This window comes from Salvelinus sp. IW2-2015, linkage group LG7 (genome assembly GCF_002910315.2).
Source record: "Salvelinus sp. IW2-2015 linkage group LG7, ASM291031v2, whole genome shotgun sequence".
Taxonomy (NCBI): Eukaryota; Metazoa; Chordata; class Actinopteri; order Salmoniformes; family Salmonidae; genus Salvelinus; species Salvelinus sp. IW2-2015.
The window spans coordinates 13139040-13160139 of record NC_036847.1 but is presented as its reverse complement, the minus strand read 5'-3'; the positions used below and the strand labels follow the sequence as shown (position 1 = coordinate 13160139).

General features: G+C 42.4%; 1 protein-coding gene across 1 annotated transcript in view; it reads right to left on the bottom strand.

Annotated features, from left to right (window-relative positions):
• Positions 1–8795: 8795 nt before the first annotated feature.
• Positions 8796–21100, bottom strand: part of ntsr1 (neurotensin receptor 1 (high affinity)) — a 62408-nt gene continuing 50103 nt past the window's right edge. The window contains exons 3-4 of the mRNA XM_023991028.2: positions 10867–10948; positions 8796–9625 (exon numbers count right to left, since the gene is read on the bottom strand). Coding sequence (XP_023846796.1) covers positions 9376–9625; positions 10867–10948 — 332 coding nt within the window. The 3' untranslated portion in view covers positions 8796–9375. The remainder of the gene's footprint in view (positions 9626–10866; positions 10949–21100) is intronic.

The following is a 21100-nucleotide window of genomic DNA, read 5'->3' as shown; positions in this document are numbered from 1 at the left end:
GGTTGATCCAAAAATGTATTGTTTACAGTGTGGTTCGTGCTCCAATGTTTCCTTAAAAATAATTTGCAGAGCAGGTTCCCAGACCTGAAACTATTTGCACCTGTATTAGTTTGACAGCCCCGTGTGGTTGGATAATGACATGGGGTTCWTACGCTTCATATCACTCAGTATTTTATTTCTCTTTTCCTTCWAGGTGTGTYTTGAYAGRATTTTCTGCCTGACCGGTCCGTGTTCCCGGCTCCAGAGAAAGACTGGCTCAGAGGAGGCACATCCAGCAGTGTACAGAAAAACAACCATGAATCCAGCCCAATTTCAGACAACACTGAGGACAGAAAAATACATTTGAAAGAGCAATGGGGAGAGAAAAGCACWGAATGAAACCAATGGTGCCATTTCTAGAGTAAGGAAATGGAAACTCGTATTTKTTTTAGAGCTGTCATTGGGGAAACAAACGTGATCTGGCTATGACCTTTCATCAATGGACTGGGACAAGATGAGAGACACACTTCACATTATGACCAGATGACCTTACATTTCAAACAGATTGGTTTGCATCCAAAAATGTGTTGATGTATCGTTTTAGTTTTACACATGAATTCCCTTATATGCTCACTGCTCAGTGAAAAGGGAAATGCAATATACACATCAGTACATTGTGTTCCTAACCGTGACTAGTGTACATTGCCATAAACATGAATAGCACAACCTTTCACCTACTTTTCTATGCAGGATATCCAGGGGTGTCATGCACCCATTATTTTAGAGMGGCCATGAAGTACTTGAGTATGAAGAAGTTGGAGAATAATTGTTTTTTCAAACACCTGCAATCCAGAACCATAATCATTATGCCTAATTTTATGTAATAAAAAAAAAAWATTCTACATAGGCTATCTAATCATACTTCTTTACCTGTTCAATTGTCATTTTAATGAGGGTGTCATTCTGACCGTTCCTAAATCACACAATATACTGCACTAACATGCCTAGAATATTACATCCAAATGACAACACCATACATGATATCATAACACACATCGTCAATACAGGCACATGTCATGGCATCATAATAAATGCACAAATATCATGATATTATCTTAAGGTGCCAGACTACTGTACATATAAACCAAGTATTTTTCTGCATATCTAAGCATAACTCTTAAACTGTATCTTTCTGACTGGTGGTTCTTTTTTTAAGAAACTACAATGGCTTGCGAAAGTATTCACCCACCTTGGCATTTTTCCTATTTTGTTGCCTTACAACCTGGAATAAAAATTTATTTTTGGGGGGTTTGTATCATTTGATTTACACAACATTTACACACTTTGAAGATGCAAAATATATTTTTCATTATGAAACAAACAAGAAATAAGACAAGAAAACAGAAAACTTGAGCGTGCATAACTATTCACCCCCCAAAGTCAATACTTTGTAGAGCCACCTTTTGCATCAATTACAGCTGCAAGTCTCTTGGGGTATGTCTCTATAAGCTTGGCACATTTAGCCACTGGGATTTTTGCCCATTCTTCAAGGCAAAACTGCTCCAGCTCCTTCAAGTTGGATGAGRTCCACTGGTGTACAGCAAGTCACACTACAGATTCTCAATTGGACTGAGYACTGGGCTTTGACTAGGCCATTCCAAGACATTTAAATGTTTCCCCTTAAACCACTCAAGTGTTGCTTTAGCAGTATGCTTAGGGTCATTGTCCTGCTGGAAGGTGAACCTCCATCCCAGTCTCAAATCTCTGGAAGACTGAAACAGGTTTCTCTCAATAATTTCCCTGTATTTAGAGCCATCCATCATTCCTTCAATTCTGACCAGTTTCCCAGTCCCTGCCGATGAAAACATCCCCACAGCATGATGCTGCCATCACCATGCTTCACTGTAGGGATGGTATTCTCGGGGTGATGAGAGGTGTTGGGTTTGCGACATAGCATTTTCCTTGATGGCCAAAAAAGCTCAATTTCAGTCTCATCTGACCAGAGTACCTTCTTCCATATGTTTGGGGAGTCTCCCACATGCCTTTTGGCGAACAACAAACATGTTTGCTTATTTTTTTCGGGKCACTCTTCCGTAAAGCCCAGCTCTGTGGCGTGTACAGCTTAAAGTGGTCCTATGGACAGATACTCCAATCTCCACTGTGGAGCTTTGCAGCTCCTTCAGGGTTATCTTTGGTCTATTTGTTGSTTCTCTGATTAATGCACTCCTTGCCTGGTCCGTGAGTTTTGGTGGGRCGCKCTATCTTGGCAGGTTTGTTCTAGTGCCATATTCTTTCAAWTTTTTAATAATGAATTTAAATGGTGCTCCATGGGATGTTCAAAGTTTTGGATATTTTTTTATAATCCAACCCTGATCTATACTTCTCCACAACTTTMTCTRTGACCTGTTTGGAGAGCTCCTTGGTCTTCATGGTGCCGCTTGCTTGGTGGTGTCCCTTGCTTAGTGGTGTTGCAGAATCTGGGGCCTTTTGGAACAGGTGTATATATTCTGAGATCATGTGACACTTAGATTGCACWGGTGGACTTTATTTAACTCATTATGTGACTTCTGAAGGTAATTGGTTGCACCAGKTCTTATTTAGSGGCMTCATAGCAAASMGGGTGAATACATATGCATGCACCACTTTTCAGTTTTTTTTTTTGTATAATTTWWWWAAACAAGTTATTTGTTTGATTTTGGACTATTTTGTGTATGTTCATTACATGAAATCCAAATAAAAATCTATTTAAGTTACAGTTTGTAATGCAACAAAATAGGAAAAACGCCAAGGGGGGGTGAATACAAAATATATATTTTTTGATCTGTTTAACACCTCTTTGGCTACCACACGATTCCACAAATAGGCTTCCCTGCATCTCTGCTAAAATCTGGGTAATAGATTGAAAGGAATGCGAGTCTTATTCAGTACATTTAGTAGTGGATTACTTTTCTAATGTAGCTACCTTGCCAACAGGCATGCCGGCTAAGATAGTTAGGCCCTAGCATATCTTTGCACCTTTTAGTGTGACCTTGCGAAAGGAATCCCACGTTACTAGGGAGAATAGGGGGGGGGGGGTTCCAGTCAGTGTGCCCCTACACAAAATACTGTTGAGAGATATTTTTTATATAATAATTCTGATAAACCGTGGGCTTAAAAATGAAGTTTAGTAGTTAGTTGAACACAAAAAAAAAAAAAAAATATCTGAGGGGGCACATGCCCTTGTGTTCCCTATGGGAATGACGCCACTGGTAATATCGAAGATCTTCTGCACCTGTCTTAGATGAAGCAAGTCTTAGATGATTTTCTATCTTACATGCATTCCTTAACTCAGGCTGTCATCTGATCARTGCATTTATCGTTAGTGAGAGTAAGGAGATTTGGAGTTTACAGGAATAAACAATCCCTTGGGTTCCAGCTTTAAAACAAAACGAACATAACCTGGCTGTAGTGAATTATTCAGTCTGCCCTGCAGGCTACAAGTTATTCTCTCTCCACTCTGCCAGGCAGGAATCTTGTAAGCTCCTCTCCCTCCCTGAACGGGAGTAGCCAAGCGGTTGACAGAGCAGAAATGAGAGGAGATTATGATTTATGTTGCATGATTTCCTGAGAAGAGAAGGCTGGTCACTGAGGTGAACTCTACCCGGTGTGCCATGCCGGTTGTTTTAATCCACATGTTCCTATTTTGTGCAATCCCCCAACACCTGCTGTAAATCAAGTCCTGCCTTCGTGACATAATCATGAGGGGGGTGACTCAGCCCTCTGGACAGAGAGAGAAAGGCAGAGCCATCCCACTGGGCACAGACGTCAGTTCAACTTCTCGGTTTGATTTACATTTAGTTCAGTTGTCCCAAAACATCAAAGCACCCACTGGAATCATAGACAGTACAATTCGAGATATCTACAACATGCGAGAACAAGCGGTAATTGTCTTTATCCAACAGACTTGGGACATCTGCTCAAAATTCCCTATTGCTCTAAGAAAAAGACTTTACAAACTGTCACTTGGCTTCTGCACTGTTAATTTGGTATTCAAATGAATGGGGAGTTATCTTGAGTCACAGTGTACTTCATCTGCATCTCTGAGAAAGTACGGTATAGGGTAGACTAGTGAAACAGGGAAAGCACTTGAAAATAAACTCAACGCAGCTGCCTGCATGTTCAATGCCTTAAAACAGCTTTATCATTTGCTAAATTGTTGAACAAATCTTTAAGCGATGTACTGCTTTCTTTGTTCATCACATAGAGGTACATTTGAAGTCGGAAGTTTACATACACTTAGGTTGGAGTGATTAAAACTCGTTTTTTCAACCACTCCACAAATTTTTTGTTAAAAACTGAATTTTGGCAAGTCTGATAAGACATCTACTTTGTGACATGACACAAGCAATTTTTGTGTTTACAGTCAGATTATTTCACTTATAATTCACGCGTATAACAATTCAGTGGGCCAGAAGTTTACATACACTAAGTTGACTGTGCCGTTAAAGCAGCTTGAATATTCCGAAAATAATGTCATGGCTTTAGAAACTTCTGAGAGGCTAATTACATAATTTGAGTCAATTGGATGTTGTACCTGTGGATGTATTTCAAGGCCTACCTTCAAAACTCAGTGCCTCTTTGCTTACATCATGGGAAAATCCAAAAAAATCATGCCAAGACGCTCAGAAAAAAATGGTAAACCTCCACAAGTCTGGTTCATACTTTGGGCAATTTCCAAAGCCTGAAGGTACCACGTTCATCTGTACAAACAATAGTACGCAAGTATAAACACCATGGACCACGCAGCCGTTATACAGCTCAGGAAGGAGACGCCGTTCTGTCTCCTAGAGATGAACGTATTTTGGTGCAAAAAGTGCAAATCAATCCCAGAACAACGGCGAAGGACCTTGTGAAGATGCTGGAGGAAACAGGTACAAAGTATCTATATCCACAGTAAAACAAGTCCTATATCACATAACTTGAAAGGCTGCTCAGCAAGGAAGAAGCCACTGCTCCAAAACCGCCATAATAAAGCCAGACTACGGTTTGCAACTGCACATGGGGACAAAGATCTACTTTTGGAGAAATGTCCTCTGGTCTGATGAAAAAAAAGTAGAACTGTTTGGCCATAAGACCATCGTTATGTTTGGAGAAAAAAGGGGATGCTTGCAAGCCGAAGAACACCATCCCAACTGGGAAGCACGGGGGTGGCAGCATCATGTTGGGGGGTGCTTTGCTGCAGGAGGACTGGTGCACTTCACAAAATAGATGGCATCATGAACAGGAAAATATGTGGATATATTGAAGCAACATCTCAAGACATTAGTCAGGAAGTTAAAGCTTGGTCGCAAATGGGTCTTCCAAAATGGACATGACCCCAAGCATACTTCCAATGTTGGCAAAATGGCTAAGACAACAAAGTCAGGTATTGGGGTGGCCATCACAAAGCCCTGACCTTCAATCCCATAGAAAAATTTGTGGCAGAACTGAAAAACGTGTGCGAGCAGGAGGCCTACAAATCTGGTCATTACACCAGCTCTGTCAGGAGGATTGGCCAAAGTTCACCTAACTTATTGTGGGAAGCTTGTGGAAGGCTACCCAAAACATTGAGAATTAAACAATTGAAAGGCAATAGCTACAAATACTAATTGAGTGTATGTAAACTTCTGACCCACTGGGAATGTGATGAAAAAAATAAAAGCTGAAATAAATCATTCTCTCTATTATTATTCACATTTCACATTCTTAAAATAAAGTGGTGATCCTAACTGACCAGGAAATTTTGCCAGGATTAAATGTCAGGAATTGTGAAAAACTGAGATTAAATGTATTTGGCTAAGGTGTATGTAAACTTCCGACTTCAACTGTAGTTATGGCTGAGGACTTTTACCACCACAAAACACTCAATGGGCTAGGTGGATGAAGAACACACTCTTTCTCAGCTTGTCCCATGACCCCCCGTGATTGACAGCTCCCTTATAAAAGGCAGAGCTGATAAGCCACCAGGGTACACTTTAGAAAAGGTCAGACACATCTGTGCTAAATGATGCATGTGCTTGATGTGTCTGCCTCTTGGTGTATCCATCTGGGAGTGTGTGTACTTGGTGTGTGAGTGTGTGCCTGTCTGTGCGGCAGTATGAATGCACGGTGTGCCTGTGTGTGTGTGTACTTGGTGTGCCTGTGTGTGTGTACTTGGTGTGTCTGTGTGAGTGTGTACTTGGTGTGTGAGTGTGTGTGTGTCTGTGTACTTGGTGTGTGTGTGTGTGTGTGTCTGTGTGTGGAAGATCATCAACAACAGAGCAAGGAAACTGATATCACTATATTCACTCTTTTATTCATGGATAGCAAAATGAAATGGAACTATTTATTTTCAAAACATATATTATATAAAGCAGAGCCATCTATACAGTATATAACTCTTAGATAAAGCAGAAATAAGCCTCCATTGTCCATAACAAAAATAGCATAATCAAAACTCAAAGACATCACCATTGGCATAGAGCACAGTAGTTACAGTAAGCAGCAGGTGTACACCATGAGCAAATCCTTAGATAAACGGTATGACTACGTACAACAGCACCTGTCAGAAGCTACACACTGGACACAGATGTCATTTCAACATCTAGTTTTGATATACATTTGGTTGAAACGTCAACTATTGTGAATTCAATGTGAAATGGACAAAACATGTCACCATGTCATTAGATTTAGGTTAAAAGCTATGTGAAAAATATTTTAAATGCCCTTACGTTGATGACTTTTTGCAAATGCAATYAGTTTTCCGTGTTGATTTAACATCATCACTGATTTTTTTGGTTGAAATTACGTGAAAACAATGTTGATTTAACAAGTTTTTGCCCAGTAGGTAAGTACCATGGTTCAGGSTTGTGGTCTATTTCAATGTACTGTGGCGTATTGAGGGGCGTGACACACCCTCCTTAGCCACTAAGAATTTCACTGTACTATTTACACCTGTTGTATCCTGTGCACGTGGGGAATACACTTTGAAACTTTAAACTATATTGAAGGCTACAAGGCGTTTGTTGGTGCATACTGTGTTACTAATCAAAGCCTGCCAGCAGCGTTGAAGAGGGGCATGCTTGTTCATACTGCACCCACTTTCAGTTCAGGAATTTGATGATCACCATTCATAGAATTAAATCATTACTCATTATTTTGATTTAGGATTCCAGACTTAAAACATTTAGGCTACGCTGTGCTACTGTTGACTACATTCACCTCATATCCAAGCTATCTTTGGGGAGAAAAACATAACTTTCAAAGTTTTGTTTTCTTATTAGGATCACATTCAAACCATCACCATGGCAATGGCTGGGAAAGTGGTAATAGATTTGTGCCTAGATATCCTGAGCATAGCCTTGTACAACAAACTGCTACTCTGTCATTAATGCACTTAATACAGTGCCATTGGAAAGTATTCAGACCCCTTGACTTTTTCCACATTTTGTTAGGTTACAGCCTTATTCTAAAATMMATTAAATTGTTTTTTCCCCTCAATCTACACACAATACTCCATAATGACAAATAAAAAACGGGTTGTTAGAAATTTTTGCAAATGTATACAAAAAACAACAACTGAAATATAACATTTACATAAGTATTCAGACCCTTTACTCTGTACTTTGTTGAAGCACCTTTGGCACCGATTACAGCCTRGAGTCTTCTTGGGTATGACAAGCTTGACACACCTGTATTTGGGGAGTTTCTCCCATTCTTTTCACCAGATCCTCTTGAGCTCTGTCAGGTTGAATGAGATCGTCTCTGCACAGCTATTTTCAGGTCTCTCCAAAGATGTTCAATCGGGTTCAAGTCCGGGCTCTGGCTGGGCCACTCAAGGACATTCAGAGACTTGTCCGGAAGCCACTCCTGCATTGTCTTGGTTGTGTGCTTAGGGTCGTTGTACTGTTGGAAGGTGAACCTTCGCCCCAGTCTGAGGTCCTGAGTGCTCTGGAYCAGGTTTTCATCAAGAATCTCTCTGTACTTGGCTCTATTCATCTTTCCCTTGATCCTGGCTAGTCTCCCAGTCCATGCTGCTGAAAAACATCCCCACARCATGATGCTGCCACCACTGTGATTCACTGTAGGGATGGTGCCAGGCTTRCTCCAGTTCCCAACTTATTGAGGGAAGCTTGTGGAAGGCTATCCGAAACATTTGACCCAAGTTAAACAATTGAAAGGCAATGCTACCAAATACTAATTGAGTGTATGTAAACTTCTGACCCACTGGGAATGTGATGAAAGAAATAAAATATGAAATAAATCACTCCACTATTTTTCTGACATTTAACATTCTTAAAATAAAGTGGTGATCCTAACTGACCTAAGAAAGGTAATTTTAACTAGGATGAAATGTCAGGAATTGTGAAAAACTGAGTTGAAATGTATTTGGCTAAGGTGTATGTAAACTTCTGACTTCAACTGTAGCTGTGTTTGCTGTAATTGGTCAGGAGTTGGCATACTAGAAAAGCCTATAGGGCTCAACCCCACAGCAGATCATCCATTAACTGTAACTGCCATCTGTTGCTCCCCTTCATAATATTACATCTTCTCTCAGCATTTCATTAACATTCACAGTCCAAGCAGACCATTTAATTGTTTTAATTACCAGACATTTTGTTTTTTATCAATACTCTTTCCAGGCATTAGTTCCTCAGCAGATAACAAAATGGTGGTTAATTTGATCACCATTCTCTGTATCCCAAAAAAGAGTTGGATAACACCCTGTGAAAGTCACCGCCCCTTCCACTTTACTGCCGCGTCATGTCCCCTAATCTTATGCACTGGCTTTACGATTATTTCATAAAATTCATGAAAACGCATTAGAGATATATATATACACATATATTTGTGTATGTGGATGAATTTACTTCTGCCAGATGCCTTTTATGAAGTTTTTGCCCTTGAAACACCATTGCTTTTAGTTTTTTCCCATTGAAGACCAATTAAAAAGCRTACAATGTTCAAAAACTGAGGGGAAGTCACTTCCTGGTAACTGTCACAGCGTAGAGTTTTTTGCCTCCTATTTCAAAGATCCATACGTATGCTGATAAGTGCAGAATGTTCTGATCGTCATCATATAATTTTATAAACTACTGTAAGTGGTTAAATCCGAGTAGCATTGATAGTTCTATAAAAATCTGAATGTACATAGATGTTACAATATTTACAGCGTTAAAGACTATTACATCCAACACTTAATCTTTCTTTCTTTTATTAGTGATCATACCAATATCACATTTTGGATATGTTCTGTGTGTGTAGCCTATGTAGCACAACGTGTCAGTGATTCAAAGTGCCAGAGTCCCCATCAAGCCCATATTTAGTCCTGCCGAGTACTAGAATACATACATTGCAGTTCTGAAATGGAATGTTATCAGGGGTGTTGTTCTGTCGTCGTCAGTAGACGGTCTCCTTGATGATGTTGGAGGAGAAGGTGTGGTTACTGCAGATGCTGATGGAGTGTCTGGTCAGAGGACGTCTCTGTTTCTTGCGACGACATGGTAGGCAGAGGCAGCGGAGCGTGTTGAAGAAGATCTCCCGGTAGTTGGCTGAGACCAGGTTGTAGAGGACTGGGTTGATGGCTGAGCTCACATAGAAGAGGACGTTGGTCACCATGAAGAAGTAGTGGTAGTAATCATACCCTTCCCTGTCGGGGAGGTGGAGGGAGGGGAGCACAGGGAGGAACAATCAGTGGTTTTCATTGACTGATGCAATACTGAAAAGCTTCATATCACCAACATGTATGCCAATTAATGTGTCATTGTAAATTTAAATAATTGTTTGCCCATAGTTTTCCTCTTTATAAACCACAATTGTTAACCAAATGTACTTCTACTGTCCTCTCTAAGACAAATGTGTTTAAATTGAGCATTAGGTCTCAGATGATAGAGGGGTGAAGTAAACCATTGAAGAATGTCAGATGGGAAACCTTGTTTACAGAAGGCTTGTACAAAACATAAGYAACACCTGCTCWTTCCATGACAAACTGACCAGGTGAAAGCTATAATCCCTTATTGATGTCACCTGTCAAATCCACTCCAATCAGTGTAGATGAAGGAGAGAAGACAGGTTAAAGAAGGATTTTTAAGCCTTGAGACAATTGAGACATGGATTGTTTATGTGTGCCATTCAGAGGGTGAGCGGGCAAGACAAAATATTGAAGTGCCTTTGAACTGGGCATGGTAGTAGGTGCCAGGCGCACCGGTTTGTGTGTGTCAAGAACTGCAATGCTGCTGGGTTTTTCACGCTCAACAGTTTCCCGTGTGTACCAAGAATMGTCCACTACCAAAGGACATCCAGCCAACTTGATACAACTGTSGGAAGCATTGGAGTCAACATAGGCCAGCATCCCTGTGGAACGTTTTCAACACCTTGTAGAGTCCATGCCRGACSAATTGAGGCTGTTCTGTGGGCAAAAGGGGGTGCAACTCAATAWTAGGAAGGTGTGCCTAATGTTTTGTACACWSWYTATATATACKACCACCTTCTCCATCTGTGAAGCTTTTTAAAAAATCGTTTCTGGGACGTGCTTCATTAGCTTTAAACTCCCTTCTGTAATCACTTACTCAATGGTGTGCATTTGGTTCAATTAAAAAAACATATATTGAGAGTAGTCAGGCGATCGTTTGGACATTGGCGAGAGAAAGACTTAGCTAAATAAAGCTTGCACTCTCTCTGACAAATGATGCTAATTTAATCAGGGAGATCTATCTACTCTGAATGGGTGGCTGAGCTCCCCTCTGTCACCCTGCTCTGATGGATGACTCTCTGACCAGTCAACCAATGTGTGTGTACTATGTATGAAATAAAGTATATAAAACACTTATTGATGGATGTTCACTAATTTACTGGTATGTGTACCCATTGAAATGTCTGCATGTTACTCACTCTGTGAACTCTGCGTAACAGTACATGAGGCGCCGTACATAATACGGTAGATAGCACACCACAAAGGCAACAACCACAGCCCCTGCCGAGAGAGAGAGAGAGAGAGAGAGGTAAAGACATGTTATACTATTCAGGCAGAGGCAGAGGCTCCATCTGAAATGGTACCCTATCCCTTATATAGTGCACTATAGTGATAGGAAGCCATTTGGGACAAAACCAGTGTGTGAATCTCTCTTTGTCATCAGGGTAACACATGATCAAAGCCTGCACAGTTGAATTAGGTGCAGTGGGTTTAAAACCTGTTTGGGATAGCGGGCAGCATTTTCACTTTGGATGAATCGCGTGCCCATAGTGAACTGCCCCCTACTCTGTCCCAGATGCTAATATATGCATATTATGATTACTATTGGATAGAAAACACTCTGAAGTTTCTAAAACTGTTTGAACTATGTCTGTGAGTATAACAGAACTAATTTGGCAGGCAAACTTCCAAACAGGAAGTGATAATTCTGAGAAGGGTTGATGTTAAAGTCATCGCCTATTCAATTCCCTGTAATATATGGATCTGTTTGCACTTCCTACGCCTTCCACTAAATGTCAACAGTCTGTAGAACGTGGAATGAAGCCTCTAGTGTGATGTGGGGCCGGATGGCAGCTATTTGAGTCAGTGGTCTGACAGTAATGCAGTTCCGGTCACAGCAGCCGCCTAGGTCATGATAGGCCTTGTGTTCCCATTACTTATACAGACATGAGAAATGCTCCGGTTGGAACGTTATTGGATATATACACTGCTCAAAAAAATAAAAGGGAACACTTATAACAACACAATGTAACTCCAAGCAATCCACACTTCTGTGAAATCAAACTGTTCCACTTAGAGAGCAAACACTCACTATAGACATAAATTTCACGTAATGCTGTTGTGCAAACTGCAATAAACAAAGGTGGAAATTCATAGGGCAATTAGGCAAGACCACCCCCAATAACGGAGTGGTTTTCTGCAGGTTGGTGACCACAGACCCATCTCTCTCAGATTCTGTGCTTCCTGGCTGATGTTTTGGTCACTTTTGAATCTGGCGGTGCTTTTCACTTCTAGTGGTAGCATGAGACGGAGTCTCACAACCCATACAGAGTGCGCTCGGTGTGCAGCTGCATCCAGTGATGGCACATCAATGCGAGCTGTTTGGCAAGAAGGATTTTGCTGTGTCTGTCAGCGTAGTGTCCAGAGTGAGGCGCTTGCTACCAGGGACAGCCGTACATCAGGAGAGTGGAGGAGCCGTAGGAGAGGCAACAACACCAGTAGCTACGGACGCTACCTCCGCCTTTGTACAAGGAGCGGAGCAACTGCCAAGAGTCCTGGCAAAATGAACTCCAGCAGGCCACAAATGATGGAGAGCTACAGCCAGGCTGGACAAAAACATTGCTTTCACAGTTACAATATCAGTACAGTATGATATTATCAGTATACTATTAGGTTCAGGGACTCATCAAATTAGATCGCCGGGCGATTTCTTCTTGAGCAGAATGGTTCGGGAGGTCGCACATAATTTACTTGCAAATTGACTGCAAGAAGCCCTAACAGATGTTTAACTAAAACATAATCATTTCGAACCTTGCTCACATTTGTATACGATCACTTCTCTCAAATTATGTGTGGGAATACAGATTTCTTAAATAAAAATCGCTGATTTCCCGGTGGTTGAAAAAAAAAAAAGGCTCTGAAAACTTGGGGGGCCACACGCAGGCCAAATTCGGMCCGCGGACCGCCAGTTGGGGAACCGCGCTGTAGGTAATTGTCATTCTACTAAATAAACCAAAGACTAATTAGCTTGATTGTTACAGGGTGAGATGGCGCTGCAGTGGATAGCAGCCGTTTTACAGACTCCTGACCAATTCTGCTATTTTCTGTATTTTTTTACGCTGATCTTAACTGTTTTTGTACATAATATCTCTGCCAACCAAAAACAGCTTCTGGACATCAGAAAAGAGATCACTAACCRCGATTTGGATGACAATTTCTACTTCAAKGTGTTTACTACGGACCAGGCCCTAATCCCAGGACTTGAAAGAGGAAGCGACGGCGCAAGAGAGGCAGAGGAGACGGTGTCCTGACTGGACTATGTTGGCAAGCAAATAAACTGCCTCTACCCTCCGTTCTATCATACAGTCACTAGAGAACAAACTGGATGACCTCTGTTCGAGACTATTTTATCAACGGGACCTGAAGAACTGTAATATTCTATGTTTTTACCAACATGTCACCTGTGCAGCTATAGACGACACCATGCTAGATCTTCACGCACAGAAACACATACAAGGCTCTCCCTTGCCCTCCCTTTGGCAAATTTGACCATAACTCTATCCTCCTGATTCCTGCTTACAAGCAAAAACTCTAGCAGGAAGTACCAGTGACACGCTCAATACGGAAGTGGTCCYATGAAGCAGATGCTAAGCTACTGGACTATTACGCTAGCAGACTGGAAAAGGTTCCGGGATTCATCCGAAAACATAGAGGAGTTTACCACATCAGTCACCGGCTTCATTAATAAGTGCATCGATGATGTCGTCCCCACAGTGACCGTACGTACATATCCACACRAGAAGCCATGGATTACAGGCAACTGAGCTAAAGGCTAGAGCTGCTGCTTTCAAGGAGCSGGACACTAATTCGGACGCTTATGAAAAATAACGCTATGACCTCCGACGACCAATCAAACAGGCAAAGCGTCAATACAGGACTAAGATCAAATTCTAGTACGCCGGCTCTGATGCTCGTCGGATGTGGCAGGCCTTGAAAATYATAATGTATTACAAAAGGGAAACGCATCCGTGAGCTGCCTAGTGACGTGAGCCTACCGCCCCATATGATTCCATATGTGTTATTTCATAGTTGAGGTCTTCACTATTATTCTACAATGTAAAAAATAATAAAAATAAAGAAAAACCCTGGAATGAGTAGGTGTGTCCAAACTATTGACTGATACTGTACACATGTTCATGAAATATAAAAGATGGCCATAATCACCCCCAGACACACCTGGCTAACGCTCGCTAGCTAGCGAACAGTATGCTTTAACTTGCAATGAAATGACTTTCTGACAAAATTAGACATGTATAATATCTGAAAATGTATCTAGCCTGTTACCCGTATACATGGCTGAACGCTTCACGGCAGCGTGTTTTTCCGTTTTGGTTTGTAGATAGCTACAGCCGGTTTTTAGGTTTGAAAAATATTTACTTTACTTTCTAAGCAAGTCGGTTAAGAACAAACTCTTATTTACAATGACGGCCTACCGGGGAACAACTGCCTTGTTCAGGGGCAGAACGACAGATTTTTACCTTGTCAGCTTGAGGATTCAATCCAGAAACCTTTTGGTTACTGGCCCAACGCTCTAACCACTAGGCTACCTGCCGCTACATTAGGCTACCTGGCCCGTTGTTGTGTCAAGTTGCTCCAGTTCACACTGACCGTGTGCAGAAAGTGGTCTATCATACATTTTCCCACGGCTCTTTGTCGATAGCGCCTGCTAAATTCTGCGCAGTGATGTTGTTGAGAGCTGAAGCAACACTTTTGCAGTTTTCCATGGCAAACTTTATATCTTTCAAAAAAGCTGCGGTAACAAGGATTATCTACAAATACTGAGCAGCTCGTGTTATAGAAAGAAGCGCGCTACATGGCAGGCCAATCCGAACTCATCTCTCGGCATGTCCAGCCCATCCATTATTTCAACCAATAATGGCTAGCTGGAAGGTCCCTGCCTTTTTCCGTGGCTAAACCAACTAGGCTCGTAATTTAACAATTGTATTCATATTTACAAATGGCATACACGTTTGTTATTAAGGCACATGAAAGTTCACATGTTCAAGAAGGCATTTTCTGAATAAAAAACATTAAAATGCCTCTCCTGTGAAGTAGTGACGTGTGACATACGCCTAGTTTCTTGAAACAGGTCACAAATGTGATCTATATAAACTCAAACACACACGAATTGAGCATTAAAACCCTTTCATTGTGGCAGGCTACCCCACTGGCCACGGAGAGCTACGACGAGGACCTGAGACATCTGAAGGAGAAAGTAGACGCCGGGGCCGACTTCATCATCAKCCAGCTCTTTTTCCGTATCGACCCCTTCCTCAAGTTTGTCAGGGACTGTAGGGCCATAGGGATCACCTTCCCCATCTTCCCTATCCAGGTTCTGTGGGACATTGACGTGGGTATGTGTGGTCAGACTACATTTTATTGAGGGAGGTTTTAAAAAGGGAGGTGTAGCATCTGTGTACTTTGTAATGGTCTCTTTGAACAGAACATCCTTTCTAATGTGATGATAGCCAGCAAAGGTGTAACAAATTACCAAGTATGTTCAATGCAATTCAAAACAACTTTTCCTCATAATCAGACCATTGTCTCTTGGAATTTGAGTCAATTCCACATCGATGCCAGTCAATTCAGAAATTGAACAGATTCCATGATATTTATTGATAACACCACCATTGTAACGGAGATGCTAAGAGTCGAGAAGCAGGTGAAACATTTAATAAAACAACAAACTTGGAACGAGACAACATAACACTAGCGCCTACGCATAAACACAGGAACAATACTGACTGGGGAAAGAATCTAAGGGAGTGCCAGTTATAGAGGTGGTAATAAGTSAGGTAATGGAGTCCAGGTGTGTCTGATGATGACGTGCAGGTGTGCGTAATGATTGATGCCAGGTGTGCGTAGTGATGGATCCCAGGACCYGGGTTAGTATTCCGGCTACGCCGAACGCCAGAGGGAAAGAGCGGGAGTAGATGTGACAACCATGATGTGTGAATTTGTCCTTTTCCATAGTCTTAAATGTTTCTTTTTTGCTGTGAGAGTACATCAGTTGCATGGAGACATCCTTTGTTTCTTCTTTACATTTGTTTTTCTGTCGGTCACATTTTGTCATGATGAGTACATTACAGGCTGGCGGTTTCACTCCTGCTCTCAGTCCAAGCCAATCTCTCTTCCTCAGTCTGGACACCCACACAATGACCACCCTGATGTGGTCCGTGGAAGCAGTTAAACATTTGTGTGAAACAGAGCAGAAAAGTTTGTCCCTATACGTTATGAGTTTACATTTTAAAATCKAGTTTGCTGTTTTTACTAGTCTCTTGTGACAGATGTGATGTCACACATGAGAAGTTCTCAGTGCCAAGATTAGTTTAAGCGAGCGCTGATCTGGGGTCCAAATTAAAAAATAATTTAACTATTTTAATTGGATATTTGCAAGGGTTGAAACGTTACCTCAGATGGGTGTCTATTAGGCAGTGTCAGTGACGCCCTGAAAGCTGCATCTTAACCTGGTTGAATCAGAGCCCTGGCTTTAGTCATGGACCATAAAGGATGATTAGAGATGCTGGAGCCTTATTATGGTCAAGCTTATTGTATCTGTGAATCACAATTAACATGTCTTTCCAATTCATTCCTATATTTGTTTTATTGTCCTTGATGATCTAATAGCGAGGACAATTACAAAACTTGAATCTCAGAGGATGAATGAAATTGTGATAACTGTTATGATTATCAGCTAGCAGTGCTATCAAATCCTGGATCAAGTTCACAGAATATACAGTAGTATACAGATATGGATGTGTGCACCCAGTCTTTCTGTGTATGTGGGTCTTTATCTTATGGTAAAGGTAACAAAACTGTGTCTAATTAGCAAACTTGCATGTCTGCACATATGCTTTCACAATGGACAATCKGTTGTTACAGGAACTATGTTGGACTGTATGGAATTTTATCCAATGGGTCYGTGGTGGAATTCCTTGCGAGACACATATTTCCCTGGAAATTCTACAATACAGAGTTCTGCGAAGAGTGCTTTTAGTCTATGAATGCTGCAAGTTTCATTGTCTTACCTTTACAAATGGCATGTGATATCATGTTGGCTTATTGGCACATGAAAGAGATGATAGAGCGGGAAGAAAGGGCATCTCGCTGTAGTTTTGTGAGTCAAAGCGCCGTCTGTCTCCACGTGGAGCTCCACTGTGGCTCTGATCAAAGTCTATTTAACCCCACCATCCAGCCGTTAGCAACATGAAGCAGCAGGGGTGCAAAGACACACACTTAAACATTAACACAGAGCAAATAAACATGAAAGAGTAAAACAGTAATTTCTCAGTGACTCAGCTTGGACAGACGGGATAATACTGTCACAGTGATTAAACCCTCTGATTTACTCCAGGGTTGGTTCATTTCTGAACSCGCACATACACTCTCTCATACACACACATTAAGTCCACTCTATGATTGCCATTAAATTAAGAATGGGCCTTTCCATTTTTTCTGTCATGATTGTGATCAGAGGCAGGAGTGACAGGCATGAGCTAGTGTGTGCAGGGGAGGTTAATGTCTGTTACCAAAACAAGCCAGTTGCATCAGTTTGAGTGGAACTCTGAGTGCTGTCACTGAGTGCTGTCACTGAGGTTAAGTGCCAACAGTAATGGCCTTGTCCTACTACTATATGGCAGTTTTTCAGAAAGATTCCCTTTGCATGTATTTATCAGTGGGCAGCTAGTTCACTAAGAGGACAGAGGCTGATGATTATGGTCCACTACTGTTTCAAGTGCATGTAATCACAGTGGCGTCCGTCCGTCTTCCCCTCTAGGAGGAGGAGGCATTGAGCTAATAATGCTGACAGCCTGATYCCAGGCATAAAGAAACAACTCCATCCTATTATTATGGTAATCAGGAGMTGAAGGAGGTTAACTTGTCCTTTGAAGACTTTGGTCATGTGTCTACCCAACTAGCCACAGCAGATGGAGAAGCTGTGAGATCCTATTCTCCTTTTTGGTACTTCATTTACTCACCTAAAAACTGTGGATGGAAATGTGGTTAAGTCATAACTTAGAAAAAATAAAATAATGATAATATAAAATAAGTATTGGAAACAATTAGAACACTATGAAAAATCTGGGAAACCAGGCTTGGTGATCATAGCGGACTTTGAAAAGGCTTTTGATAAAGTATGCCTGGAATTTATACATTTTGGAGAATATGTTATACAATGGGTTAAAGTTATCATCGAAAAAACCGAGGCTGAGTCTGCCGATAAGAATATGGTGATTGACAGTCGAAAGCCTTGGCCAGGTCGATGAAGACGGCTGCACAGTACTGTCTTTTATCGATGGCGGTTATGATATAATTTAGTACCTTGAGCGTGGCTGAGGTGCACCCGTGACCGGCTCGGAAACCGATTGCACAGCGGAGAAGGTACGGTGGGATTCGAGATGGTCAGTGATCTGTTATTAACTTGGCTTTCGAATACTTAGATAGGCAGGGCAGGATGGATATAGGTCTGTAACAGTTTGGGTCCAGGGTGTCTCCCCATTTAAATAGGGGGATGACCGCGGCAGCTTTCCAATCCTTGGGGATCTCAGACGATATGAAAGAGAGGTTGAACAGGCTGGTAATAGGGGTTGCGACAATGGCGGCGATAGTTTCAGAAATAGAGGGTCTAGATTGTCAAGCCCAGCTGATCTGTATGGGTCCAGGTTTTGCAGCTCTTCAGAACATCTGCTATCTGGATTTGGGTAAAGGAAGAAGCTGGGCGCTTGGGCGAGTAGCTGCGGGGGGGGCGGAGCTGTTGGCCGAGGTTGGAGTAGCCAGGTGGAAGGCATGGCCAGCCGTTGAGAAATGCTTGTTGAAGTTTTTCGATTATATGGATTTATCGGTGGTGACCGTGTTACCTAGCCTCAGTGCAGTGGGCAGCTGGGAGGAGGTGCTCTTGTTTCCATGGACTTTACAGTGTCCAAGACTTTTTTGGAGTTAGAGCTACAGGATGCAAATTCTGCTTGAAAAAGCTAGCCTTTGCTTTCCTGACTGACTGCGAGTATTGGTTCCTGACTTCCCTGAACAGTTGCATATCGGCGGGACTATTCAATGCTATTGCAGTCCGCCACAGGATGTTTTTGTGCTGGTCGAGAGCAGTCAGGTCTGGAGTGAACAAGGGCTATATCTGTTCTTAGTTCTGCATTTTTTGAACGGGGCATGCTTATCTAAGATGGTGAGGAAGTTACTTTTAAAGAATGACCAGGCATCCTCAACTGACGGGATAAGGTCATATCCTTCCAGGATACCCAAGCCAGGTCAATTAGAAAGGCCTGCTCGCAGAAGTGTTTTAGGGAGCGTTTGACAGTGATGAGGGGTGGTCGTTTGACCGCGGACCCGTAGCGGATACAGGCAATGAGGCAGTGATCGCTGAGATCCTGATTGAAGACAGCAGAGGTGTATTTGGAGGGCAAGTTGTCAGGATAATGTCTATGAGGGTGCCCATGTTTACGGATTTAGGGTTGTACCTGGTGGGTTCCTTGATGATTTGTGTGAGATTGAGGGCATCTAGCTTGGATTGTAGGACTGCCGGGGTGTTAAGCATATCCAGTTTAGGTCACCTAACAGAACAAACTCTGAAGCTAGATGGGGGGCGATCAATTAACAAATGGTGTCCAGGGCACAGCTGGGAGCTGAGGGGGGTCGGTAGCAGGTGGCAACAGTGAGAGACTTATTTCTGGAGAGATTCATTTTTAAAATTAGAAGTTCGAACTGTTTGGGTATGGACCTGGAAAGTATGACATTACTTTGCAGGCTATCTCTGCAGTAGATTGCAAGTCCTCCCCCTTTGGCAGTTCTATCTTGACGGAAAATGTTATAGTTGGGTATGGAAATCTCAGAAATTTGGTGGCCTTCCTAAGCCAGGATTCAGACACGGCAAGGACATCAGGGTTGGCAGAGTGTGCTAAAGCAGTGAGTAAAACAAACTTAGGGAGGAGGCTTCTGATGTTGACATGCATGAAACCAAGGCTTTTTCGATCACAGAAGTCAACAAATGAGGGTGCCTGGGGACATGCAGGGCCTGGGTTTACCTCCACATCACCCGAGGAACAGAGGAGGAGTAGGATGAGGGTGCGGCTAAAGGCTATCAAAACTGGTCGCCTAGAGCGTTGGGGACAAAGATAAAAGGAGCAGATTTCAGGGCGTGGTAGAATAGATTCAGGGCATAATGTACAGACAGGGTATGGTGGGGTGCGGGTACAGCGGAGGTAAGCCCAGGCACCGGGTGATGATAAGAGAGATTGTATCTCTGGACATGCTGGTTATAATGGGTGAGGTCACCGCATGTGTGGGAGGTGGGACAAAGGAGGTGTCAGAGGTATGAAGAGTGGAACTAGGGGCTCCATTATAAACTAAAACAATGATAACTAACCTGAACAACAGTATACAAGGCATATTGACATTTGAGAGAGACATACAGCGAGGCAATAAGTAATCGCAGGTATTGATTGGGAGAGCTAGCTAAGACAACAGGTGAGACAGCAACAGCTAATCAGCTAACAGCTAACACAACAACAGCAGGTAAAATGGCGATGACTAGGCAGAGAGGGTCGGAATAACTACACCCAGAGCCTGAGTTCGCGGCTGGGGCCGACAGATAAAAAAAATAAACAGAATGGAGTACCGTGAATTAATGGACAGTCCAGCAGGCATCAGCTATGTAGCCAAGTGATCATAGTGTCCAGGGGGCAGCAGTAGATGGAACAGGGAAGCCGCGGAGTAGTTGCCACTACGCTAGCACGCGGGCGACACAGCGTTTAAAGTTAGTAGCCCGGGGCTAGTAGGAGCGTCTGCTTCGACGGAGCCCGGTTGAAGGCACAGCGGATGGAGTATTCGTCGGCAGACCAGTCGTGGTGGTGCGGCGGGGCGCCGGGTCGACAGAGGATCTAAGCCAGATGGCGAAAGAGGTATTGTAGAATTTAGTTTGCTAGCCGGGAGATGCGCCTGGCTCACGGCTAACTGGAGCTACCTTCGTGGCAGGGGCGTTAGCCACTAGCTAGCTGTGAAGATCAGAAGTGGTGGTCCAGGGATTACGGCAGGAATCCGGAGTTGTAGTGGAGAGATAGTCCAATACTGGTAGATTGGTGAGTATTATCCAGGCTAATAAACAGGGCTGGTATCTGTGCAGAAGGTAAAAGCCGCTAGCAGTGGCTAACAATGACTAAATAGCTTATAGCTAATTAGCTTCTGGTGGTTCTTGAATGTGTTCTAAAATAAAAAATAATAGCGATTCCGTATCACATTGGGTGAGGCAGGTTATCGGAAGGTATCGAATTAAAATGGAAAAGAGTGAAAATAAAATATATACAAAAAAGAAAAATATAAAAGTACACGAGAGGACGAACAAAAACACGTCTTCACTGCTACGCATCT